Genomic DNA, 27,891 nt, shown 5'->3' with positions numbered 1-27,891 from the left:
TCTGCTAATTTTTGCCTATTTAATGTAATATTTACAGACTGTGTAACAGTGAAGGAGTAAAAAACTATGTTAGATTATATATTTATGCTGAATTTAACAATAACTTTGGTTGAAGTATTGAACATTTCCCAATGTAAGATTCATTTTATTATTTAAACAGATCTTAAGCATATTTTGACTGATTTTCAGGGAGATTGTTTCAACAAAACCAATTCACTCATTTTCAAGGCTGTGTTTAGAAGATTATATGCATTGTCAAAAAAAAATTATAGTGATTTCAGTGAGCAGTTTCTGAACGTTGATGATGAGACACAGAATAATGGGATCATTTTTGTGTCTGTTGTAATAGCTTCACACAACAAAAAAAAGAAAAAAGTCCTTTTTTTTTTCCTCAGCCAGGCAATTGCTCCTACTTATAAAAGCTACGCAGAGTAAAATATGGGCAGAACTAATTTCTAACATATATACTACTCCTGTTTTCTACTAATAAAATAGTAATTGTTCCAGCTAAACTGGCTCCTTTCAGGTATTCCAGATCAGGACACTGTAGGTTGCAACAGACCAATTTGTGGCCCAGTTCTTCCTTCACTGACCATACAAAGACACGTAGCAGTGCGGTATGTATTGCAAGTAAAAAGGTGTGTAAAAAAACAAACTATAGATGCAATGACCTAAACAAGGATCAAGCTGTTCTAAAAGTTATTGAGTATATGTAGCATAAAAAAAAAAAATCCCAGAAGAAAGTTAATATACTGCAATTTATAAGGGGGGGGGGGGAAGTGTACTGAAAATATCATGACACTCTCAAATGGTTTTAGAAGAAATGTATAGGGATTTTAAGCCTTTTTTGCTTTTATTTTTTATAGTTATGAAATAGACTACTGCTCTTAATTTTTGTAGACCACAAGTCGAACCGTTTGCTATTCGTGTTCGCTACACCCAGAAGCAAACTGATTTATCTGAAAGCTTATCTCTTCTCCTAAAACGAAACGCAACAAACAAGCAAGCGCTGGGTTTTTCAGTGGGGTTTTTGGGTTGGTTGGTTGGGTTTTTTCCGAACTGCCGGGCGCTGGGCCCAGAGAAAGCCACCCGCTGGGTTCTGCGCTGAAGACGCCCCTTGACGCCTGTGCCCGGACGGGGCAGCCGCTGCCGGGCTGGGCCGCACAGCTCCCCCGCGGCAGCAGCAGCTTTCCTCCGCGTAAAACTCTTTCTCCTCAGCGCAGCCTAAGGGGGGATCAGCGGGCGCCGGCCGGTGCCCGCAGTGGCCCGGGGGCGGCAGGAGGCCAGGGCCAGCCCGGCCGCCCCCGTTACCGCAGCAACGGCCGCCGGCGCGCGGGGATGACCTCACACCCAGGCGCCGGGGCGAGCCGGAAGTTCGGCGGGAGGGGAAGGGCCGGGCTGCCCGCGGGCAGCCGCTGCCGGAGCGGGGCGCCGAGCGCCATGAGCGGGGGTGGCCCCGCGTCCCCCAGCCGGAGCGGGGCGGTCCCGCTGCCCAGCGACAGGAAGCGGGAGGCGCTGGCGGCCGTGTCCCCGATTCAGCCCATCATAAAGGGTGAGGAGCGGGACCGGCCCCGCTGGGCACTGGGTCGCTGTGGTGGCCGAGCCCGCTGTGTATGAGCGGGGCGGGGGGACACACGCGCCTGGGCCGTTAGGGGGGCGCGCGGCCCTGCCCGGGCTGCGGGGCCGGGGGGGGGGGGCGGAAACTCGTCCGGCGAGCGGGACTGCGGAGTGTCCCCGCGGGGCCGTGCGTTACCGAGCTCCTCAGCCGCTTCCCGGCGGCTTCACGGAATGTTCCGGGGCTTGAAGTTAGGCCCCTGGGAGGCTTAACTGGCCGCCATCTCTTGGAGTTTGGAACTCGGATTGCTGCGTGGCTTTATTTTGGGAAGCTGAACCTGCCGCGGGGTCCTTGCCACTGGCGTTAAGTTTCCTGGAAAGCTCTTGCTTTTGTCTTGTTCACCCAAGCACCCGCGTTTTGTCCTAGTTAATCTGTACACAGGAGCGTTTGAACTTGGAAGTGTTTTAGCCTATGCTTTGTTTACTGCAATCACGTCATTCCCCAAATCTGAAATAATCGTTCTACACTTTTGGTTTTTTTTTGAATGGGGTGGGATTCAGGGTGTTGAACAAATACACGTGGATACAGTACAGAGGGAGAGCTACAGGTAGGAATAAACAGCTAGGGACAGGAGGAAAAGTAGGACTGTTCCGTCAGATGGCAGTGCCACTTCAGTATCAGTTTAAAGTGCTTGTTGGAACTACACTGTATATTTCCAGAAATAGTCTTTAAATGCTATGCTGTCAGAGTGCTCTTAAATTTAATGGGCTTTTTTTCTGTATGACAGCCAAGCCCATTTCTCATACACGTAAATGTTGTAAATACTCTTCTTTGGCCCTAGAATACAAGAAAATGCTAACCGTTTTCTTCTGTAGTGAGCTTTCCTCTTGTCTCTCGCTGCAGAAAACTTCCACACCTTAAGCTGTGAATCTCTGTTGAGCTGCAGCCTTTAGTTCTGCCCTGCATCAAATTTTTATCGCCGTTAACAGTCAGATATGGAAGCTGTCCTGAGGAGGAGGATTGAAACAGAGGGTGCTGAGAGACAGAGGAGAATATTCACCCTCACAGAAAGGTGTCTGTGGCCCCTGGAATATTGATTCATTGCATTTTATCTAAGTTGGTGGTTTGCTGAATAGATAGGATAGCCAATAAATGTTATTCTGCTGCTCTTTTGATTTTGTTTGTATTTGGTGAGCAGTCGTGCCTCTTGCATTGCAGTATGGTGTGCTATCTTGTGTTGTGTAGCCTAGTATGGAGCGTGAGAGAAAAACTAAAAATTTGACTTTCATTAATCTTCTAGATGTTGGGGAAATCTATTCAAGACTACTGGATCACAGACCAGTAATTCAGGGAGAAATACGTTACTTTGTTAAAGAATTTGAAGTAAGTATTTGTACCTTGTTGGGTGCTGTAACCTTCACAGTCTGAGACTTTAAACAATCTTAGCATCTTTTTTAGAAATTATAATATGTAAGTAATTTGCTTCAGAAAGATTTGACATGCATTTCTTGCCCCAAATGACTAACACACCTATAGTACATGTCTGCATCTTTAGTAAACAAGGCAGTAATTTAGGTCTTTTTATTTAAAAAGTTTTGAAAAGGACATAAATATTTTTCCTGTGAAAGACTGGCAGGAACATTGATGTAGGAGAATGATGTAGTCCTAACATCTTAGAGAAGTCTAGTTGGTTCAAGGGAAATATTGTTGGCCAGAACAGGATTACATCTGGATTAAGAAACCGGCTTGTGCTTCAGCTGGATTCAGCTGGCACAGTTGTAATTTAATTTTGCTTTAATTTTTGTTCTGTGAAAGAAAGTAGTATTACTGGAAGAGAAGAGCAACATTTTATGCAAAGTAAGAAAATCATTAAAAATTGAATGAATGTTATCGATTGGCTGCAAATAAGGCTAAAGTACTGAATGTGTAAAAGTGTTTATATATAAACTTTGCTTGGAAAGTGTGATACGGTTTCCACAAGATGGCAGCAAAAATTTAGAAAAGTAAAATCACGTGTCAGAAAAAGGCTATATCTAAGAGTAGATTTTCATTCTTGAAGAATGTAGGATTTTAAAATCTTGAAATTAGTCCTGCAAATATAGTTATACCTCAAAGTTCTAGTGTGCAGAGCTGGTTTAAAAAAAATTACTTTAAAAGGTCTTCCCTTACCCTGATTGTAGCTAATATTTCAACCAGGTCTAATTTGTCTCCATGCTAGTCTAGCAAAATAAGTGAGTGAACTAATCTCTGTTCATCAGATCTGTATCATATGGGCTTGAGAGTCATAAGGAATGGTTTCTTTTCTTTGCCTTCCCTAAATAAGTTATAGGATACAGTAAATAATTTTATGTGACTTTTCACGGGAAGGAAAATTTTAAACTCAATTACAAAATTATAACTAAATTCATATATTTCTGTCATTACACTCAAAGTCATCTTCTATTTGTTAGACAAATGTCATATATTCTTAGATCTTTGCTTGAAATTTAAATTCTGGTTTATACTTTTCGGGGGGGAATCGCAAAGCAGAGGATTATTTACATTTTAGCAACTTAGAATTTCTTCCAAAAATTACACTTGTTTCTAACTTTGAGATACCAGATATTTTTTGGTAGTAGTAGGACATACGCTTTTTCTTTCAATGATTAGCGTCAAGCATGTAAAGAATGTAGATTAGCATTCAGGAAGTCTGGACCCTGTTTAATTAAGTGACTTGATTTGTCTGTGCCACAGTTTCTGAAGGTTTAAAATTAGTATGATGATCCAATTGCCCGCTTCAGGTGATGCAGTATTTTTTATTATTTAGAATTGCTTTATGATTAACAGCTTTCAGTAGTGTGCAGCTCTACTCATGTGTACAACCGCTTGTGTGCAACTACTTTCCCCCTGAAGAGGGGAAAAAGGGGGAAGGAGGCAGGTGGCAGGCTGGAGCAGGTTCTAGAATACTTTTCATTGTCTAAAGGAAAGTGCAGGTGAAATTCAAAATGGAAGTGGTGCTGTGGCTTCAGAAAAATAGATTATTTTTTAAAAATGTAAACAATAAAGCAAGAGCTTGTTCTTCTTGTAATTAATAGTGATCAGCAGCGAGCCAGAAGAAGGGCTGCCTTTTTAGTCAGCTGTGTTATGTTATCTTTTAGTCTTGACTTCATTGATTTGCTTCAGTAAAAACAATTTTACTTGCATTGTTTTAACCCCGTCCCACACTAAATCTGGAAGGTCAGACATCAAGCAAGCAGAATCAATGCTATGTTATTTCTCTGTAACAACTGGGTTATAAAAATGCAGTGCTTTCAAGCTCTGTTTCTCTCTGTTGTTTTTGATGTGCTCTAAATTACCTATACAAAACAACACATTTTTATGCACAATATTTTTATTAGTAAATACAACAAGGACCAGAAGCATCATTCAAAGTATTCCTGTATTTTAGTGTGAAGAATGGAGCATTACTCTCTTTTCGCAAAACTTATTTCATCAATTGTGCTAAATAAGTAACACTTTAATAGACAGCGGTATAGTCTTTGGGATAAAGCTATTAGTTTATCAATAGGGAAACCGTCTTATTTTGGAAAGTGGAGTTCCTTCTTAGCCACTCATTTCTTTCAATTCTTCTGGCAGGAAAAACGTGGCCTCCGAGAACTACGAGTACTTGAAAATCTAAAGAACACAATCTTTGAAACAAATGAACACGTTCTTCCTAAGTGTGAGCAGGCAATGCATGACAATCTGAATGAAGCATTCAAGAGATGTAAGCAAGTTGCTTCTTATTTCCCTTGTTGTATCATTTTGAGGAATAATATGGGTTCCGAATATGATTTGTGGAAAAATTATCATCCTTAGATAAATTTTCTACCGTTTATGTGCTTTGTTCTCATTTCTGTGAAATTTTAAAAGGGAAACAACGGACATTTTTTGCTATTTATTGGTCCAGCCAACACACCTCTTGCTAAGGTTACGTTAAAGCTTTTTGTTGACTTAAGTAGAAGCTATTTCAGCTCAATCTTTTACAGCTCGCTTAGAAACAGGATAGTGCTCCATGTTGGCTAAAGCCATGGATAAAATTTCAGTTTTCTGGTTTGTTGCAAGCATGCTGTGGTGTGACCTTCAAGTTTCTTAATTTTCCCACAGGAGAGCATAATACTGTCCCCTGTGATTTAAAACAAAACTTGCTGGTTTATAGCTATGAAATGTGCTATTATTATTATTATCTTTAGTCACAAATAGGGTAGTAGTAATAATTCTTGTACGCTAATCCTAGTTTCATAGTTATAACTATCTAATATTTTTTATTGCTCAGATTTTAAAAGAGTTTAAAATTTGTTGCACTAATTTTTCAGTATCTTTTTTTTTTTTCTTACACATTCAGCAGGATAGCTTCTCAAAAAGATATTTCAGGGGAGAGTGGCTATATAGCTTTAGCTGCCAAATTTATGCAGTTGAAACATGCCAGTGTGAGTTTTGTTATATTTTCTGTATAGCACGTTGTATAAGCATTTAATGTCTGCATATGTCAGATGCCATATAAATAATAACAAATGGTAGGTGATGTTATACCCACAAAACAATTGCAGGATAATATTTGAAAATTTAATCATGGAAATAAGGCATATGTTCTAACACCTTCTAAGTGGAGTGAACCTTTTATACTACTCCCTGACTTTCTAATGGTCAGCTGTCCAGTGCATCATTAGTAATAGAATCACAGAATGGTCGAGGTGGGAAGGGACCTCTGGAGGTCATTTTGTCCAACCTTCCTGCTCAGGCAGGGGCAGCTAGAGCCAGTCACCCAGGATTGTGTCCAGTTAGGTTTTGAATATCTCTACAGATGGAGACTCTACAACCTCTCTGGGCAACCTGTGCCAGTGTTTGAACACCCTCACAGGAAAAAAGCATTTTCTTGTGTTCAGACGGAATCTCATGTGTTTCAGTTTGAGCCTACTGCCTCTTCTCCTGGCAGTGAGCACTATAGAGAAGAGTCTGGCTCCCTCATCTTCATTCCTTTCAATCAGATATTTATTCACATTGATGAGATCCTCCCCTGGGCCTTCTTTTCTCCAGGTGAACAGTCCCAGCTCTCTCAGCCTCTCCTCATATGAAAGATGCTCCAGTCCCTTAATCATCTTTGTGGCCATGTGCTGGACTTGCCAGTCCATCTCTTTCATTTACTGGGGAGCCCAGAAAGGGACACACTACCACAGGTGTGGTCTCACCAGCACTGAGCAGAGGGGAGGGATCACCTCCCTTGACCTGTTGGCAATGCTCTTCCTAATGCAGCCCAGAATGCCGTTGGCCTTTGATTTTTGCTGCAAGGCTGTGTTGTTGGTCCTCGGTGTGTATTGCTGCCTGGGGTTATTCCTCCGCAGATACAGGATTTGTCATTTCCCTGTGTTGAATTTCATGAGATTCCTCTCAGCCCAATTCTCCAGTTGCTCAAGGTCCCTCTGAATGGCAGCACAACCATATAATCTGTCAGCCACTCCTCCTGGTTTTGTATCATCTGCAAACTTGCTGAGGGTGCACTCTGCTCCAGCATCTGGGTCACTGATGATGATGTTAAACAGTGTCGGCCACAGTGGGGTAAACCGCTAGTGACTTGCCTCCAACTTGACTTTGTGCTGCTGATCACAGACTCTAGACTTGGCTGTTCAGCCAATTTTCAATCCACCTCACTGTCCACTTACCTAACACGTACTTTGTTAGCTTGTCTATGAGGACGTTATGGGAGACAGCGTCAAAAGCCTTACTGAAGCTGAGGTAAACAACATTGCCTGCTTTCCCTTCACCTGCCAAGCTAGTCGCTGCATTGTAGAAGAGTGTCAGGTCAGCTAAGGTTGATTTTGCGTTCGTAAATTCATGCTGACTACTCCCGATCACCTTCTTGTCCTTCATGTGTTTGCAAATGCTTCCAGGAGGATTTTTTCCCTCACCTTTCCCAGGATTCAGGTGGGCTGATTGGCCAGTAGTTCTCCAGATCTTCCTTCTTGCCTTTCTTGAAGATAGGAGTCCAGTCTTCAGGAACCTTTCCCATTGCAGTGACTTTTCAAAGAGAGAGAGTGGCCTCGCAGTGTCATCAGCCATCTGCCTCAGCATTCATGGGCGCAACCTGTCAGGCCCTGTGGACTCAAATATTTCCAGTTTGTTCAAGTGCTCCCTCAACTGGTCCTCCTCCACCAAGGGTAAGTTGTCTTTGCTCCAGACTTTCCTCTGGTCTCAAGGGCCTGGGATTCCCGAAGGCTGGTCTTTATAGTAAAGACTAAGGCAAAGAAGGGATTGAGTACCTTGGCCTTTTCCATGTTCTTTGTCACCAGCTTCCTGCCCCATTCGGCAGAGGGCCTGCATTTTCCCTCGTTTTTCTTTTGCTGTTTACATACTTGTAGAATCCTTCCTTGCTGCCCTTCACATCCCTTGCCAGATTCAATTCTGGATCCACCTTGGCTTTCCTAACCCTGTCCCTGCACGATCAGACAGCAGCTCTATACTCCTCCTGGGTCACCTGTCCCTGCTTCCACCTCCTTATACGTTTCCTTTTTAAGTCTGAATTCAGTTAGGAGCTCCTTGCTCATCCATGCAGGCCTCCTGCCACCTTTGCTTGATTTCCTACTTGTTGGGGTGGACATTTCTTGAGCTTGGAGGAGATGATCCTTGAAAAGGGTGCTGTGTCCCTTCTTTTATCATCATCCCAGACCCTTGTTTGCCTACCCTATCCCCAACTACTTTACTTTTTGTTTTTGAGGAATTATCCCTCACCTGCCAGTTCTAGTTTAAAGCTGTCCCTACCAGGTTGGCCAGCCTGTTGGCAAAGGTACTTTTGCCTTGTTTAGTCAGGTGGATCCCATCTCTTTGAAGCAGCTGTTGATGTTCAGAATGGGTCTTATGGTTGTAAACACTGAAACCCTGCTGCCAACATCTGTGCAACCAGCTGTTAACCCCAAAGATCCATCAAGTCCCCTTCACCAGGAAGGTTGAGAAGAACATTACCTGGATCCCCATGCCTTTGACCACTGTCCCCAGATCCCCGTAGTCATTCCTGATATTTCTTAGGTCACCCCTGCAGTACCACTGGTGTCTACATGGAAGAGCAGCAGGGGTAATAGTCCGAGCCTCAGTAGCCTCTCTACAACATCCCGAATGTGAGCTCCTGGCAAGCGGCAAACCGCCCTAGATGACCAATCGTATCGACAGGTGGGGAGCCTCCATCCCCTGCCATAGGGATTCTGCTACAACTAGCAATTGCCACTGTCTTCTAACGGTCCCAAGAGGCTCAGGCTCAGCCACCAGATGCTCCAGTTCATGGTGGTCCCAGCTTCTCATCAGCTATGAGGGCAGTGAACCTGTTCTGTAACTGGAAGTCCTCAGGGGGCAGGAGCCTGCCTCCTGGTGTCAGAAGTCACCAGCTTTAAGATGATGATAAATAAGTAAGGTATTTCTCCATACTAGGATGCGTTAGTGGGAGAAATGACGGCTTTGGGGAAATTAGTTTATTTAATTCTGCATTAATTAAGTGTTAAATAAGTTAGGAAAAAAACCTGCGTAGGAATACAGTTCCTATTTCCATTGACAAGTTTTTCTAGGCTTAGTCTCATGAGAGAAGAGACTGGCTCCAGCATAAAGATGTTCTCCACGTAGATTGTTTATAGTAAATCACTTTTTACATTTGATGGGGAAAAAATAAGAAAAAAAAAACCACACAACTAAAACATAGAGCTTGGTCACCTGTTTCTACTTACTGACTTGAGAGTTTTTTTGATGTCTTCTGAGGTGCTGAGTAGTGTACTCTAGCTCGTCAGCAACACTGAGGAATATGGGCACAAGAGGACCTACCTGCCTTTCACTTTTTGGCTTTCTGGAACATACAAGGGTTGAACTCGGTGGTATGCCTACATACAGTTATCAATGTAAGGCATTTTCTGCAAGTACTGACAAATCTTTTTTGTGCAGAGTTAAGTGACACAGTGGAATATAATCCCTTTAAATCCCTTTCAGGCAAGTTTCTCTTTGATTTAGAACAGCAGACTGATCTACTGCAATTTGTTATTTCAGTGCAAGCTGCCAACGATATGATCCATAGACTGCAAGAGAGGGAACATGAAGAGAGGAAGGTAAAGGATGGATGGATAGATTTTTATAATGTGACCTAAGTAGGAGTCTTGTGCTTCTACAGCAAGTCTACGTGCCTTCAGTACAGCACGTATTTTTCTATACTTCATATACTTGCTGTAAAACTTCTTTTGGGGTGATTTCTGCACTTATAAAATGCAAATGGCAGCAGCATACGTGTTCTAGGACTGCAAAGTTAATGGATCACTAGCTCTTCCTACAATCTCCTGATGTGTGGAAACTTTTTTTTTTTAAATTTCCTTTGCTTTATTTTCCCTCCTAGCTCAGACTAGAATATTTGTCACATACAGGGAAAGCTTAAATATAAAAAAAAAAAAATTATTTTCTGTGGAACAAAAAATACCTACTAACCTACCAGAATGGAAATGTAAATCTTTCCTAGTTAGCTGAGAACATTGACCATATTATATATATTGCTTGTTGAAAAGGAAGTGTGTTTTTCACTTGTGGATAGGTTATTTAATGAAGGGCTATATTATAGGAACATGCGAATCATTGGAATCTTTTCAGTTGGCTACACTTTGCTCATTTGAAATACATGTGCTCTGAATCTAAAATTTGGAAAATTATACAAGAAAGTAGTTTCATGTTTTCCCATTACTCCTTCATGATTGTGTTCCTGTGTTATCTTTCTACCTGCAAAATGTTATTTATAATAATTTAGTTCAGAAAAACTGAAGACGTTTCTGTGGCCATCACACAAAACAGGCTGCGCATTGATTTATGTAAGCTGATAGTCATGTTTTTCTTTCTTTCTTGTAATCGATGAAGATGGGCAGTCCAGTTGCAGTTGAATACTGGTACTGTGCGAACAGCGCGCTGCTGAACCCTGACAAAGTTTGCTTGTGTCTAACACTAGTGTAGATATTGGTAGAGAGCTTAAGTAGGAAATTCTTATAGTTCTGGTACTGTTTGTTTGAAGTAAAACTTTAATAAAAAATTTTATAACTTATAAAATGAACAGTCACTTAATAAGAATAGTAACTATTCTTTTTTAAAATATTAGCTGTGTATTTCCACTCAGTTTTTTTTAACGTGCAGTGGAGCAGTACTAATAGCTATTCACGATTTGTAGTGTTTCTTTAAGACTTTTTGGCTTGAAACTTGCCAAATGTGAGTAGTAACAGGTAGGTAACTTTTTAAAATTATAGATAAAAGGTGTCATTAATTCAGCTACTTGAGGAGAAATTCTTTTTCTTTACTTTTCCTTCTGAAATCATGTGTTCTGAAAAAATAATGGGTTTTTGTTAAGATCTAGTGTCAAGTGATTCATGTTAGCAGCCCTCAGTGAAATTAGTTCAATTTCTGCTGAATAAAATGAATTTTAAGATTATTTGCTTTACTAAGTATCTTTTTTTGCCGTTCCTTTCAGCTACTGGTATCAGCCAAGTAACAAAAGGGAAATGATGTTGTCTCTACCACATTCTCACTTGGGGTGTAAAGTAATTTGTGATTACAGGAGTGTCATTGAAAGAAGCATTCATGGAATCCCTTGTCTCATTGAGTAGTCTTCCCATCCAGATCAGTAATATTTAGTTAGTAGTTCAAGCTGTGGATTACTTTAAGCTCGTGGGAGAAACTAGAGAAGACTTCAAGAAATTTTGTAAACCTGTTTTTGTGTACTATATTCTTTTTTTTTTTCTTTTTATTTTAAGTATTTTTGTGTAGAAGGGTACAGGCTTATACTGGAAGCTACGTAACACTTCCCGTTATGGTCTTAACCTCTTCATTGCTTGTAGCATGAACTAGTACGGTAACATTTCTCAAAGCCTGGATCTCCCTCAAATGGTGAGTTTTTGGTTTGGGTTTTTTTGATGTGTTTTTGGGTTTTTTAATTTCAGCAAAAATAGCCAAGTAATACTAAAACCAAAGTTTGCCGAAAAATTTGATTTTACAAATGTTAATTTTTTGCATAACCAATGACAGTAAAACAAGGATAGAAATAAATACAAGCAACTCATGTGAGTCAGTACTGTATACAAGAAGACTTTACTGTCTTTCAAGTTCAAGCACTCAATGCAGTATTGAGTGAAAAAATGGCTTCATAATCAGATTAGATTTTTTCCAAATAACTAATGTCTGAACTTAGGTGTTGATATAAAAGAAATATAAAAGACATCACTGCCAAAATATGTAAATTTGCTAATACACCAAATGGAATTCCCAGAACAGGAATTAATAAGGCAGCAACTATGTTTGTAATTTAGACAAGCTTTGGTTTATATCTAAACCAAATTATGAAACTTCAACTCAAAATTGTTATTTTACAGATTTTTGTTTGGTTTAGCAGTCATTTTAAATGACAAAAGGTAGGAATTAAAATTAGGCTATACTCTGAAAAACTGTTCTATGAAAGTATACTGATTTTCATGTTTGTATGTGCTGTTCTTTGTGATATTTTGTTAGTTTACAAGTTACAGTTTCTCCACTTGGCAGCCCTGGAAACAAAAGAATGAAACCTAAAAATCAAGGTGTCTGTTTCTGGGTTTTGAATCATTACCAGGAATCCAAAATTGGTAATTAGAAATTTTCAGCCATCTGGGAGTTCTGTAAATCTTTATTTCATTTTAAGTGTTTTGCTGACTGTGCATGGGCCAGAATTTATTTCAATTTATCTTTTACATAGTTGGGTTGCTCTTGCAAAGTTACAAGTTTAAAAGTAATGAAAATTAACACGGAATTACTATTCTTCCAAATATATATTTTTTTTAAAAAAGGAGTTTCTCGTGCAACTGTACCTGCATTTTCAAACATGCAGGCATTCTGTCGTTCTTTATGACAGTAAAAAATATTAATTTTAACAGATCAGAAGTCATTTATTACTACTGCTAGTGCTTTCTGGACTTCAGAAAAACCCATTCTTCTACCTTCCTGAAATATGAATATGTATTTATTCAGAATGCATATTATATTTTTGTGTTCTGCGATAAGATGGAAGTGCTTCCTACCTGAGCATCAGTATGCAAAGGCGGTTTCAAGTCCTTAGAATCATAGAATCGTTTAGGTTGGAAAAGACCTTTAAGATCATCAAGTCCAACCGTTAACCTAGCACTGCCAAGTCCACCACTAAACCATGTCCCTAAGCACCACATCTACACGTCTTTTAAATACCTCCAGAAATGGTGACTCAACCACTTCCCTGGGCAGCCTGTTCCAGTGCTTGACAACCCTTTTGGTGAAGAAATTTTTCCTAATATCCAATCCAAATCTCCCCTGGTGCAACTTGAGGGCGTTTCCTCTTGTCCTATCACTTGTTACTTGGAAGAAGAGACCAACACCCACCTCGCTACACCCTCCTTTCAGGTAGTTGGAGAGAGTGAGAAGGTCTCCCCTGAGCCTCCTTTTCTCCAGGCTAAACAGTTCCAGTTCCCTCAGCCGCTCCTCATAAGACTTGTGCTCCAGACCCTTCACCAGCTTCGTTGCCCTTCTCTGGACACGCTCCAGCACCTCAATGTCCTTCTCATCAGGAAGGGCCCAAAACTGAACACAGTATTCGAGGTGTGGCCTCACCAGTGCCGAGTACAGGGGCACGATCACTTTCCCTATCCTGCTGGCCACACTATTTCTCATACAGGCCAGCGTGCCGTTGGCCTTCCTGGCCACCTGGGCACACTGCTGGCTCACGTTCAGCCGGCTGTCAACCAGCATCCCCAGGTCCTTTTCCTCTGGGCAGCTTTCCAGCCACTCTTCCCCAAGCCTGTAGCGTTGCCTGGGGTTGTTGTGGCCCAAGTGCAGGACCCGGCACTTGGCCTTGTTGAACCTCATACAGTTGGCCTCGGCCCATCGATCCAGCCTGTCCAGGTCCCTCTGCAGAGCCTTCCTACCCTCCAGCAGATCAACGCTCCCGCCCAACTTGGTGTCCTCTGCAAACTGACTGAGGGAGCACTCGATCCCCTCGTCCAGATCGTTGATGAAGATATTGAACAGAACTGGCCCCAACACTGAGCCCTGGGGAACACCACTTGTGACCGGCCACCAACTGGATTTAACTCCATTCACCACAACTCTCTGGGCCCGGCCGTCCAGCCAGTTTTTACCAGCAAAGCGTGCACCCGTCCAAGCCATGAGCAGCCAGTTTCTCCAGGAGAATGCTGTGGGAAACGGTGTCAAAGGGTTTACTAAAGTCCGGGTAGACAACATCCAGAGCCTTTCCCTCATCCACTAAGCGGGTCACCTTGTCATAGAAGGAGATCAGGTTAGTCAAGCAGGACCTGCCTTTCATAAACCCATGCTGACTGGCCCTGCTCAGCTGGTTGTCCTGTTCGTGCTGCGTGATGGCACTCAAGATGATCTGCTCCATAATATGTCTCTTAATATGTCATATGTCACCTATGGGGGCCCAAGTACTGAAGGTCTTTGGATTATTGTTTTTCTTGGAAGTTAAGATATTTGACATGAGTCACTAACTTGATGAATTCTGATTTATAAATATATGTATGTATATATAGAAATGACAGTGTTACTTTTTTCAGAATACACAATAACCAAGCAGATAAAGGGTGTCTGTCTGTTCCTTTGAAACAACTGACTAATAAAGCATGTAAGAATAATAAACTGGTTTAATATTCAGGATAGTTATTGGCATCAGTTATCTAGAACTTAATTATTCAATGTATAAGGAACTGGAAATAGGTCTCCACCGTCAGGGTAAATGCCATAAGCAAAAGGTTTTCAGTTCTCTCTTTTCGCTTGCCCAGGCAATACATCAGGTTAGGGAAACTGTAGAGATTGATGCCGGAATATTCTGTAGCTCTGTAATACCAAGACTGTCTTGTGAGTTGGGATATGTGAATTGGATTTTTTAAGTAAAAAGATATTTTATCATGTCAAAACATGGACTACTCTGCATATGGCTGGCTTTTTTACCTTGTATATACAGATTACAGTTTTGGAAGACCGATAATTCACTAGAATATATTTTTTCTATTAGGAATAAATTTTCTTTTTTTAAAACTAAACGACTGAGACGTGGTGACAACATGTTTGAGGTTGCTCAGAATGCTGTTAAACCTTCCCCGAATGCAAAATTTCTGAGAACTTGCAAAAGCTGGAGTGTGAATTACTAACAATTATTATATTCATGATAGCTTGTTTTTAACTTATAAAAGAATTATTGGAGTTTTGTGTGTATCAGCATCACTGAGGTGATACAGATCTCTAGAGATCGATAATTCTTCTTGCTGTTGTCATACTTGTGTCAGCAAACTGTAGGAGATAACTAGAGCCTTACCTTTTCGTTTCAATTTTCAGTTCATATTTAGCAAGAGAAGGTATGTATTTCAATGCTCGTTGCTCTTAAATGATGTTCACATGCTCTTCTCTACTCAGCATGAGTTTAAATGTGCAATGAATTAATGCTTCGTAGGTAAGGATCCTGACGCTTAAGATAGCAGCACCGATTTGTATTAATATTTAAATTGGTTGAGGTTATTTCTTCGGTTTTAAGTAGTCAGACTTTGAGGAGTGAGAAATGTAATACGACATTGGAATTGTAATACAACATTTCCTAAATAACAAATTGATGGAAAATAACCTGAAGTTCTATTATCTTAAAATGAAGATGTTATTTTCCTCACCTTTATGAAATCACCCTGGAAATTAATTTGCCAGGCATACTGTCAAATTCTATGTGTATTGTTTTCTGGAAAACAAACTTTTTGAAAACCTATAAATTTGGAAATTATGAATTGATAGTATAAAATACACTCAGTATTATCTCTACAGATCACTACTATATGTAATTATGTTGACTTTTGGAAACTGCTTTTTGAGAGTGAATTTTGACTTAACCAATACAAATCCATGCCAAGATGTCTATACATCCTGAAAAACTTTGTATTTTAAAGATTTTTCATCACTGCCAATGGTGTGTTTAACAAGAGAGATTATTTCATCTACCTATATGGACCTCTATGCTTTCTAGCTGTGCTAGAACTACAGTTAGGGCACAATATTTTTTTACATAGTGTCTTGATTTCATCAGTTTCTCCTTCTGTGAGTTATGGTCAATTGAATAAAGCTGTGAAGTTAATAGCACTGGATATGAAGAGGATGTGGTAGGAGTGGAGAGCGTTGTGGTAAGAAAGCACAATATAGGGCAAACCTGAAGGGTACTTGCAGAGCTACAGTATGAAAGTCATCTTTCTGGGCTGAGAAACTGAATCTTTTGGTGGCTGGAGCTCTAGGTGTCGACGTCCTGTTAGGGAGCCTGGATCCTCAAGAGACTGTTAGTGATGTTCTGCTAAGCGAAAGGCTGTACCATGGTAGCAGCTGTTACTCGGCAGCAGAGAAGGCTTGGATGAGGGAAGCCTTTTAGTACCTTAGCTCCAGGGATGGTGTCTGTTGCAGCTTGGGTCTGGCAGTTGGATGTGGGCGTAGGAGGAACCTGTCTTTGGTCAGGATTTCTCTCTTGTATTGTTCTGTGATGCCTGACGAGACTGAAGTGCCCGTTGAAGCTTATCCCACAGCTGTAGCATTCATAGGTCTCTTCTGCATGGATTCTTTAACTTCTAATACAAAGTAAGTTTATACTGCAACATATGCTTTGGTTGAAAGATCTGTATCCTGAGGCACACATCTATTAAGAATCACACTTTGTTATTTTTGCTGTTCACACAGCTATTCGTCTGATAGGAATAGGAATACTGGTTTCAAGATTATGACTGTCTCGCACACACAAACATATCCACTCAGCAGCTGTCAGTGTTAATGATCTGGAAGTGCTGCTGAGAACAGTTGGGTTTGAATTTGTTTTCTAGGAAGGAGAGCTGCAGTGCCCAAGGTGTGCACTGAGCTTCTACAGTGGGGTTTTCCAACTTGTTACCAGAGTGGGAGAGTGAAAACAGTATTCAAGTCCTTGGTCTCTGTTCGTTGGTATTTCTTGTCATTCTTACTTGCTTGCTCTAGCATATCTTAATTTTATTTTTCTGTTTTCTGAAGTGTTTATTCATATTTGCAACTTTTTACTTTGTTAAAGGTGTAAATTCCAATTATATGGAGTTACTTGATTTCCAGCATAAATCTTACTCTATAAAATTAGTTACTGTTTCAGTAGAATGCTGCTTGCCTTTATATATTTAAAGAATAAGCACTTACAGCAATTGCTTCTCAGTACTCAACTTGTTTAAATTTTTATTTAGGCATAGATTAGGCAATGTACATAGCCTGCTATGCTAATATCCCTTTATTTCACAATGTCACTTCTCTTGTGCCAGAACAAGCTAAAGACTGATTGAGCAGGGGAAGGCAAGAGGTTTTTTGGAAGCAGAAAGGAGTTAGACCACAGATTTTCGATAAACTAAACTTAGCTATCTCATGTCCTATAAACGTCTTCAGTTGTTTTACCAGGTAAATCACTTTATATCCTTGGCTAGAAATGGTGCAGTGAAAAATGAAAATAGCAAGTAGCAACGTGAGTTTCATGTTCCTTGCAAACTGTTCATGTTGTGAGGAGCATGGGTTAGTCTAGCTGAAGCATGGTTTGGGTAGGTGCTGTGTAATCCTGTCCGTAACTGTGTGATGCCCTGACAGTTTCAAAACCTGTTGAATATGAAGTATTGTATGGGGCAAACTAGTAGCGTACGCTACTCTATTTTGTTAGTAGCTGATATTACATCTGTTGCAAACAAAATGGATCTTGGCATGATGGTGTTACAAAGTATACAAAATGCTGCATGGCAAAAATGGTGTATTTCACCTACAATGTGTGATCTTAACAACACATAGAGTGTGTTGAAGAACACATAAATGGGTTCCCATTGCCTTTAGTTGACAAAAATGCCAGACGTCTATTGAAGCTGTATGATAGTATTTATTCCTACACAGAAGTACTGTACATAAAAAATAATCATTGCTAATATATTAAAAAGGAGAAAAAAAAGAAAATAAAAGAAGGATGAATCCTCTCTTTTGCTGAGGGACAGAGCAAATATAAGAACAACTGCCTAGATTTATTGTGACCAGCATTTATAATATAAGCAGGCTAGACTGTTAATACTGCATGCAAGCAATCCACAGAAGTACGTCTCATTTTGACATGCATATTGGATGTGTGTGTGATCTCTCCCTCTAGATAGCTAGATTTATGGTTTGGGTTTTTTTTCCCCCCAAGATAAGAGTGTGAAAGGAATCAGACTTACCAGAAGTCAAGCAGTATGAAAGTATAACTGGAAAAATAGCTTATTTGTAAAGGAAGACATTAATCACAATGAGAGCTAGCTGGCTAAAGCAGAAACACAAACTGCCAGTTTAAAAACATTGAATATCCATGTTGTTATATTTTATTTCAGTCTTTCCTTTTTGTGTTAGAGGCTTTTCATCAAGACTAGTATCTAATGACTATGCTGAACAGAAGCATTGTGGTAAAATAGAAGTGTGGTTTGTTTCTAGTTTTAAAAATGTATTCAAGAATGTAAAAAATACTTTTGTTTCAACAAATGAGACATTCCAGGGGGAAGTAGCAAATGTCAAGAAAAGAGGAGCAATATGTTGAAGGGTTGGCTGACGTATAATTTATACATGTTTTATTAACCATCATAATTTGTTGTGAAACACAGAAGCATTCTATTTACACATATTTGACATAAAACCTCAAATGTTGTCTTGACTGTTGAAGTGGATCCTTTAAGCTCTAGTAAAGCATACGCATTATGTACACATAGTATGGATAATATTGTCCATAAATATTGTCTAAAATTTTATTTTGTCTAGCACTCGCAGATGTGTGAGTGCCCAGAAATATATTGGGCCTAGGATTTTCCTCATCAATCAGCTATGGTAATCCTTCCAGTGCATTTTTAGTCCACACCATATATAATACAGACCTGCCTGTGCTTGCTGTACTAGATGCAGATTCTCGGTCCTTTAAGACCACTTAATCGAAAATTAGATGCATTTTATTTAAATTATTTCTCTTTTGGTTACTTTCAGAACAGTGGACTCCCTGAGTCTGTCTTGTGTCAGTAGGCAGCTTCTTTCTGGGTGAACAGAAGAAAAAAAGTTGGCGGGGGGGGGGAAGCAAGAAAGGAAAAAAAAAAAAAGGCAGTGTCCATTTACTCCCCCCCCGCCTTCGTTACTAAGGGGCTAAAAGCACTGAATACCATGTTCCCAAAAAGAGATGGTTTATTTTAAAAGAAAATCTTTGTGAAATAATACAGATTTATATCAGCTGCTTACAGTACTTCTAACATTGTCAGTAGTTAGAGAGGCAAATGATGCAACAAGTGTGATCTTGAGAAACTAACAGAAGCGAACTAGGTGAAATAGTAACTTTAAAGTGTCTTTCCATTTATTTATTTAATTAATTTTCACCAGACTGTAGCATAGAAAAACTATTGTTGCTAATGCTATCACGTTAATAGTACCGTAGACATTTTACCATTTGTTTTGGATTGACTATACTTTATAAATGTTTTCTTTTTAGTTTCACCTTTTCGTGTTTTCTTGCTAGTTTCACTTTCCTCTACTGAAGTAAAAGCCCAGTTTCTCTGATGCTGTAACATTATGTAGGTCTCATTAAACCCTCTGGTTTAATCTGGAAATGATTGTTAAAACTTCTCGTTTTCCTCCTCTCAGCTTCAGGCGGAGAAGCTGATGGCTTGTGAAGAGAAGCGCATAGCCCACTGGGAGGAATTCATGAAAGAACAACAAAACAAACAAGCAGAGGTGGACGAAGAGCACAGAAAAGCTATGGAGCGCCTCAAAGAGCAGTATTCTGAGATGGAGAGGGAACTGGCCAAATATGTTTCTTTTTAAGACCTTTCTTTTTTAATAATGTTGGGTTTGTGCCAATACTCAGTTGCTTCTGACTTAAACTGAGATTCTTTTGGAAAGCTAAAACATGTAAGAAAAAAGGAGAATTTCCTCTACAGGTTTGGTATGGAAAGAAAAGCTTTGCATGCTTTCAACTTAAGTGCCTATCTCTGCTTGTTTTGTTCAGGGCAGGTAGAATGCCAGTACTTCTTCATTTGTTGGAAGGTGGAACTGGAAATGGCATTGTGTGACTACATCAGCTCAGGGAGTTGCAAACTGGAATTCTCTCCCATCTGCAAAGAGTATCATATCATTTTGGGAAAACAGAGACTAATGCAATACTAACTATCCCAGCGTGCAGCCACAGCCCTTTCCCAAAAAGTAGGTGTAATAGGTTCCAGCCATAGTTAGCTGAGAATTCACTGGGAAAACTGTAAATCGCATTCATAGATTTCAGGAAAACCAACTTGTTTTACGGAATACTTTACTTTCAAAGCTTTACAAATACTTTACTTTAGCAATGAAAGATCTCAACAGAGTTTTAAATCCAGTTGTAATTCCAACTTTTGGGTTGTATGTTCAGTATTATGTGGTAGAGTTGAGATTTAAATGGTTTTTGCTAACATAGAAATGGCTAAGTGAGCTTAAACAGCAATTTCTTTTCTCTCCCTGTAAATGTCTCAGGCCTCTCTTTTTAAGCTTTACTGTTCTAAGCAAAGCCAAAACAAGCTCAAAAGTAATCATGAGAAGCGTATCGGTCTTTGTATTAGCTTTGTAGCTAGTACAGTATTTACCTTAAATATTTGACATGCTGTTGGTTTACTTAGGATAAGCTTGTCAGAATTTTATAAAGCAATTGAGGAAAGATTCTTGTTTCTTTATCAGCATAACAAATGAGAAGATTAGTGGTAAAACGCCTGTAGTACTGATCTGCTTTCTTACTAACTGTTACAGGGAGCGTGAAGCCCCGGTATTGCTTTCTTTTATTTAAAACTTGCAGTTAACAGCAGTGTAACTGAAGAAGTTCACCTAATCAGTTCATTAACCAAGCAAAATGAGACATAGTACCTTAATGAAATTTGCTGCAAGCTAACCGTTAGTACAGGAAATATCTTTCCATAATTTAGCTGGTGTCCAATATAGAATGGAAACAGGTAAAAATAAACAGAATTTACCCTTTACCTGTATTGCAACAGTAGTATGCCAACAATGGTTGCTTGTGTAAGTTTATGGCTTGGTGTCAAGGCTTCGTTCCTGGCAGCATGTTGATAGTGTGATTAAAGTTAGTAGAGGAGATGGAATAAGTATTTGAGATTTCTTTCAATAACACTGAATTCCTGCCAAGCTGCTCTACCCGCTACTGTAGGCCCAATAGCTTCATCAATCATCATCGTGTATCTGGACTGAAAAGAGGACTTGCCGACACTGGGGCACGCTGGAATGTTGTTAATTCTCTGTTGTGGATGGAAAAAACGTAGATGTCTCAAAAGTATCCCACACATGAAAAATAGGAAAGCCACTTTTAGAACAACCCCTATTTGAATAGAAGGTGGCCTCTGTAATATTTTTCAGCTTATGTACCATGATGAATGTTTTAACTAAGCTCAGACTTTCATTTAAAAAGAAAAAGTTAGTTCTTGCCTGTCTTTAGAATTGGGTGTGGAATAGTTTTGTTTGTTTTGAGCACAGACTGAAAATGGCTTCTCTCTTACCAGATTATTTGATGTATATGTACTCCAAGCCCAAATATCTTTGTAACAAAATGCATTTAACTGCATACTGAATTAATTTTTATTTTTGCACTGATAATTTTTATTAAGATTTAGATATCTAATTAACTGTGCACTGGAGCTGTAGATTTTGAGTATTTCGTCAATTTGAGGGCTCTTAAGCAATGATACAAGTGTTACAAGTTGGGTATTCACTGGAAAATAAAGCAGTATTTCCAAAATCTTCTGGGATTTGGGATGTGTGCTCCTGATTCTTTGGAAAGCTTCTAAACACTAACACTGAAAATATGTTCCTCTTTTAGAATGATACAGGTATTTTTATGCTGAAGATTATTTGAAAACACTTTTCTTCATAGTCTGTATCTGCCTGTTGGCCCACTCTTATTCGGTGTGGGGACTACCTGAAAACTGTCCATTGCTGAATTATTTTATTCAGTAACTTTCACTTTTTTAATATGATATACTGTAGGTTTTGAGGTACTTGGAAATGCTTAATTGTCTTTGAAGCAACTTGCCAGCACTTACAGGAAAACCTATTTTTTCTGTCCAAATGCTTAAAAAAATCCGAACAAACCTGATGTGTCTAATATTATCTCAAAACAGAATACATCTGACAGATAAAAAAGATTCCTATCTTCTAGCAGTTTTTTAGCAAGGCGGGACTATGGTTTGTCTGGACACAATAGTGCTCCACAGTGGGACTTTCTTTGTCAGATTCAAATTCATGTTATTCAATAGTCTCTACCATTTGGGAGAAATAGAAAAACAAATAGTTTAAAAGTTGGTTTTATGTCATTGGTGCATGAAGGAAGTGTTTTACCTTACAATTGCAATATTTACATGACTGAATTTCAAGTTTTAAAAATCTTGAGAATTTATTTAATCCCTGTTAAACTCGATAGAAGTTTGCATTGGATTCCAGTAGGAGCTGGAAAGAGTCCTCAACAACTTAAGTTAACTTCTAGTATGGCAGGTGAGTTTTACAATCCATCTTTGTACCAGAGTACGCATATAACTTTTTCCTTAACTATTAGTGCTGTTGATTATACTGAACTGTAGGTTTAATTGTTCTTCTTTGTAACTGGAAGTGGGTTTGGATGTCATGTAATCACTGGAATATTTTCTTAGTCTTTCTATTCTAATGAATACATAGCAAGAAACTGGTATCTTCCTTGGAACTGCCATATGAAATCTGCTGCTGCTGTATTTAGGAGTAATAACAAACTGGGGAACTGAGGAAATACTTAAGTGTTTGTTTTGGTTTTAACTGCCTTGTTTTAGCAATGAACCTATGTGCTGTTCTCCTTGGAATGTTTTCTATCTAAGGCCTATCACATTTTTTTAATCTTAGGAAGGAAGGAGAAAGCTGATTTATGTGCTCTTACTCTGCTTCTTTCTATGTTAACACTAGGTAATACTTTCTATAGAAAAATTCCATAATTACAGCTGGAACACTGCATCTTCTGGTATTTTAATTTAAGATTTGTTAAATCTTTCCTCAAAAACTGAGGAGTTTTTTTCAGTAGTCAAATTAAATAGCAAATACATAGCATAATCAGCCAATGAATTGAATCATATGAGTTCACTCCTGAGTTGAAAAGCTTCCTATGACTCCAGGCTATGGATTTTGAGATTTACAATATTCCCCAGTAGGTGTCAGTGCAAGCCTGAGAAGGAAAGTTAGAAAGCCTGTTTTTATATGAGGTATAGAATGTAAATGCTTATGTTCAGTTGTAATACAGTATTTTTTATAAGTACAAGACATTTTGTGGATGAAACCACATGCTTTTAAATAAAAAAGGCACTATTTATCAGCAGCATTTTGTCCCATTAGTGCTCAAAAAAGCTTACAACAGGTCACTCTTAAAATTATTTATGTAAGGTATGCTGATCTGAACAATGTTGTCCGCAATACTTATGGGTTCAAATTAAGATTTATTACAATTTGAGGTTAGACTCAGTGTCAGAGATGAAAACCTTCAAGAGCTGCATTCCTACACTGCTGCCCAGGTTAGTGGATCAGGTTTTCTGAAGGTTTGAGGCGAAAGTTTATGCTTATGGATAGAGATGGTGCTATAATAAAAAAAAAGGGGACTTCTGCAAAAAAATGTTGTGAACAAAATTATCATACCACACACTTTTAAACAAGCCAATTATTTTGTTTATAATTAAATTAACTTAAAGTAGTAAAGATACAGTACACTCAGTACTGTTGGTCTCGCTTATGAATAACACAACTTTCATAAATAGCTTAGTCATGAGATATTCAGAAATTCCAAATAACACAGACATTTAGAAGAGAAGGGAGAAGTAAAAAAGGCTTAAATCTATTTTGGTGCAATTAACAAAGGGAGTTTTATAAAAGATTTATTTCAACCCTTAGAAACGCAGTCTCTCTATATATAATGTACCTTCCAATTCTGAAGAGTGTGCAGTATTATGTGCAATACCTTTGCAGTTTTATAGGTGGTAGTTTTATATATAGTAATGAGCAAAGTAGAAACATTTATTCAAGACAATGGTGAGCATTAGAAAGAAGAAGGGCTTGCAGAAGTCCTGCTAGGGCTTAAAGCTGTAACTTTGAAAAGCCAGGGCTCAGGTTTGTGCTTCCTAACTAGGAATCTAGTGGAGATATCCTCCTAGGTCTTCTTAAATGCTTTATCTGGGCCAAACCAGAACCTTGGATGGTTCAGATTTTAGTTTAACATCATTTTATAGATGGTGAAGAAAAAGCTGGTCCTTTCAATATGAACTTTCAAGACAATTGCACTGAAGGATGGATTATACTGTATTTTAAAACTGTAATTTAAAATAAAACCTTGTATTTCCTCAGCCTTCTCCGCTAATGGCTCACTGGGTGGATACAAGGAGACCTGCACCTAAGTATCATTGTTTTTTTAGCAGAGATTGCATTTAACTTGGTGTAATGGAAGTTGGTGAGAACGAAGCACTATTTATGGCTTTTGCTTGTTACTCATTACTAACATTTTGAGATGGACATAATCTATAAATTTATCCAGCGTTTCATGACAATATTGTCCCTATATTCTGTAATCTGCAGAAAAATAACCTTTGTTCTTGCCGCAGCAAACACTGCAGGACCTGGATAAGCATTTTTAGTTGTCTTTGATTGTAAAATAAATTTGCAAGCTTGCTTTGCAAAGGTTGTGGAATGGTACCTAGCCAAGCTAATTAGTTGTTTGAAAGCCAGCTAGGATATGCAAAAATGCCTCTTGTGTTAATGTGTTCTAGAAGATGCACAGCACTTTTCAGTAGCTTTAGCTTCGGGAAAGTTAGTTCCGGATTGCTTGAGGTCATAGGAAGGCCTTTATGAGTGGACCAAGTTTGTCCTTTCCAGATGTTTTTAGCCCTCATTAAATAAATTCCGGTTCCTGAAAATCCCCTCTCCAGATGGCTCTAAATCTGTTCCAATATTTACTATGTCACCTAGAAAGCTTCTAAGCTGAATTACATAAATAGGACATACTGTGCATCCCTCCAATGTACTGATTTGAAAGAAAATGGAGCATAGTTTAGAAAATATTTACTAAACAATGTTAAAAATTGTAAAGTAGAATTACAGTAGTACACCTAGTTAGCAGTTTGGTTTCAAACAACTAATTAGCGTTTGGAATCTTAAGGTGGAATTATCCTTTAAACTATCAAAGTCTAAATGGTTCAAAAATTTTTTTCAGAATAAGCAGCCTGCAATACATTGCCACAGCGGAAAAGTTTTCTGGAATCAAGCACTCGGAGGGAGTAGGACTTCGATACTTGTGTTCTGAGCAGGTTTAGAGGCGCTCATTGTATTAGGCAAATGTGTTGAATTCGTTGTCTGGAACGGCCTGAGTGCAGAATAGAAATGCTGCGCAGATACCCAGTGTAGGACAGGACCTTTCTTTCATTTTGTGTAGGGCACGTTATGTATCCATGTACCCAGGAGAAGTGGGCCCAAACACAGGCTGCCACTTCTGGCTGTAAAACAACAACAACAACAAAATTTATATATAAAATACATAAAAAAGAAAAAAAAATATTAAAAAAAAGTGGGGTGACCAGGATGTATTGTGTTTTGAACTTTTCTTGCAGCTGTGACTTGCATGTGGTACAGCAAATGCAATTTCCTTTAAAACATCCGTGAACAGATAGAATTTTATGTAATAAGGCTAATTATTGGCTTTTTGTTTCTTAGCCAGATGTTGAAGTAGGGAGGAAAAGGATGGGGCAGCCCAGTTCATCAGCTTGCTGTAGGATGGTGGTTGGAATTTGTCACTGAGGTGGCAGTCACCATGACCACAGGATTACAAAATGCAAAATCTTTCTTCAGTTTGTTTGGTTTTAGAGGATGCAAGTCCTAGAGAAGTGTGTAGTGGTCAAACTGGAGCATGGAGAGTCGTAGCAGAGTTTCTGAATGCTGCCCCTTTGTCCTTTGCAGCCTCTCCTGAAGAAGAAATAGTAGTTCCCTCTTTACACTTTTTTTTTTCCGGGCCCAATTTTACTTTTATCAAAAATTAAATTGAAATTCAAAAACTGAGTTGAATTTTTGCCATTACCTTCAGTCAAAATAAAGTAAGAGGCTCCAACTGAGCCTCTGTTGTTACGAGTTTCAGTGCTTATTACATTTTGCCTGTCGACACAGAACTGGACTAAGACCACATACCTCTGCAAGGAGGTTATCCAGCAGCTATTGTATTAGTGCTACTGTAGGTCATTGCCTCAGTATGCTCCCTTTGAAACGGCTGCCATAAAGAGAAACTTTGGCTGAAAACTATTTCCAAATAATTTTCACACGGTAAGAAATTATTCTTCATATATGATGTGATTTCCACGTGCACCTTCCCTGTGCTTTCAAGTTCCCAGGCTAGTTTGTCCCACAGAATCCAATAAAAAAGTGTAATTTCTCCCTGGGGTCTTTTCTGGTCATGTTTGATATCACTTAACATAATGAGCTTTTTACTCCCACATCATAAAGGGTTTTGTTTTAGATTTCTTTTTTTTTTCTTCAACAAAAAGTGTTGCTTACATCCCTTCTAAAGAATGCTCTTAGTTATGTGAAATGTGGACACGTTGTCTGGGCCAACCTCTTATCTACACCAGATTCAAAAAGTCTGGTTCAGTACAGTGGCTTAGACTGCATGTTTTTGTTGTGTTTTGTTTCTTTTAAAAATATATATGTATGTGTCTCGTTAAAAAACATTGCTGCCCCCGTCTAGGAACAATGCAACACTCACATCATTTCCTGAAAGAGTAGAGTTGGAAGGCAATTATCTACTCACCAAACAGGCTAAAACAACAGTTCCTGATATTCTTCTCAAATATTTCAACTTCCCAGGAATCCGGAAAAAATAATTCCATGAGACGGTGTTATGAATGAAGGTATGACATTTCGGTTTCCTTCACTTGGAATCAGACATCCAGAGGTAATAAATTACTGTGCACTTGGCACCGCTGGGAGGGGGGTCTGGCTGTGGCAAATTGTTTTTCTTCAGAGCAGGAACAATGAGGTACTTTTACATCCTCCTTTGTCCGGTGACAGGCATGGCTTCTTTCTTAATGGGCTTTCAGCAGGAATCGCATGAATTACGAGCAGAAGAAACAGGAACCTGACAGCAAAGTACCCTGAACCAAATTTGTTTAGATACAGGAAAGTATAATAAAGATTTTTTTTTTTTTTCCCCATTTTACCTCTGTGAAATAAAGCCACTAACATGATCTGAGAACTGCTCTGTAACAGGAAAATAAATGGAAAAAAATGAGTAGTGAAAAAGCATCTTTACCTCTTTCTCTTGCATTTCGAGGAAAGCAATTTTTACCAGCATTATCCTGGTTGTATTTCTGTCACTGCAAAATGACTAGCTGCATCTGCTGTCCATGTTTATTTTATGCATTTTTTTGGTTAGTGTAAAGGAAAGAAGAGGATTCAGATACTGCTTTTGCAGGTTCTCTGTCAAATGTAATTTTCAGCTTACTCATTAATTTACGTTTGAATAGTTCTTAGATGGGATTGTAAATTTGGATCCTATGATAGACATTATATGGGCGTATAGAAGAGTGAAATGCTGTTCATGGGAAAAGAGTTGATGCTCTTGATCTTTGAAGAGCTCACTTCTGGTATTTAATAATCAAGCAGATGGAAAATACTTCTGAAGAAGTGTGTCCTTGAATCCAAAGTGAAGCGTTTTAGCAAGGTAGCACAGGGAACCTTGCACTATTAATAAACTTGCAAAATCATAGCAAGAAAACAGCAAATCAATGGGCATCAAAATGAAATACTGTTAAACCAGAAGCTCTTAATAGCACCTGCTCTCATTCTTGCTTCTGGATAAAGTTTGAAGAAAGTGGTCATAAATGGGAAATGTATAAATTATATTTAATGGATTTAGAAAAGTGATAGTTCTGATTTAATGAGAAGATATGCATATCATATAGCTTTTCTAAGAGATGTGTTTCTTTTGTTACTTCTTTGAGAGAACTTGACTGAGTAGTCCTACCAGCTTCAGGGGGTACCTACGTAACCACTTGCCGTATGGCAGCAGAGGTTGCGGAGTCCAGCTCTGTACTTGGCATCTTGAAGGGGATTCAGCATTCACAAGGAATCACTTGGCCAGAAGGACCTAGGCTCAGCAGAGGGGTTTGCATGTACCCACGGTGCGTTCTGTTTGTGCCAGGGAAAACTGAAGGACGAAATCCTGCTCCTGTAGAAATCTTTAGCAGAATTCCCACTAACTTCACTGCCGCTAG

General features: G+C 39.1%; 1 protein-coding gene across 6 annotated transcripts; it reads left to right on the top strand.

Annotated features, from left to right (window-relative positions):
* The first annotated feature begins 1,323 nt into the window (after positions 1–1,323).
* BLOC1S5 (biogenesis of lysosomal organelles complex 1 subunit 5) lies at positions 1,324–21,376 on the top strand. Of its 6 annotated transcripts, XM_075142672.1 has the most exons (7): positions 1,324–1,552; positions 2,856–2,938; positions 5,171–5,300; positions 7,549–7,728; positions 9,593–9,651; positions 11,410–11,458; positions 19,244–19,331. In XM_075142672.1, exons 1-6 carry the CDS (start codon positions 1,339–1,341, stop codon positions 11,425–11,427), a joined length of 684 nt encoding a protein of 227 aa, XP_074998773.1. In that variant the 5' UTR covers positions 1,324–1,338; the 3' UTR covers positions 11,428–11,458; positions 19,244–19,331. The 6 variants fall into 6 exon arrangements, with proteins under 6 accessions (XP_074998773.1, XP_074998770.1, XP_074998771.1 ...); XM_075142669.1 differs by lacking the exon at positions 11,410–11,458 and having other exon boundaries at positions 19,244–21,376; XM_075142670.1 differs by lacking the exon at positions 19,244–19,331 and having other exon boundaries at positions 11,326–11,413.
* Positions 21,377–27,891: the final 6,515 nt, after the last annotated feature.

Source organism: Calonectris borealis, chromosome 2 (assembly GCF_964195595.1).
Source record: "Calonectris borealis chromosome 2, bCalBor7.hap1.2, whole genome shotgun sequence".
Taxonomy (NCBI): domain Eukaryota; kingdom Metazoa; phylum Chordata; class Aves; order Procellariiformes; family Procellariidae; genus Calonectris; species Calonectris borealis.
Note: the sequence above shows the minus strand (reverse complement) of the source record. Positions and strands in the feature narration are given on the sequence as shown.

What these genes read in the sequence shown, in the direction of transcription:
- BLOC1S5 (XM_075142669.1), top strand. Translation starts at nt 1,339, where the DNA reads ATGACCTCACACCCAGGCGCCGGGGCGAGCCGGAAGTTCGGCGGGAGG. An exon ending in ACTTTGTTAAAGAATTTGAA is followed by an intron (nt 2,939 to 5,170) that starts GTAAGTATTTGT and finishes TTCTTCTGGCAG; the next exon opens with GAAAAACGTGGCCTCCGAGA. An exon ending in GAATGAAGCATTCAAGAGAT is followed by an intron (nt 5,301 to 7,548) that starts GTAAGCAAGTTG and finishes CCTTTCTTGAAG; the next exon opens with ATAGGAGTCCAGTCTTCAGG.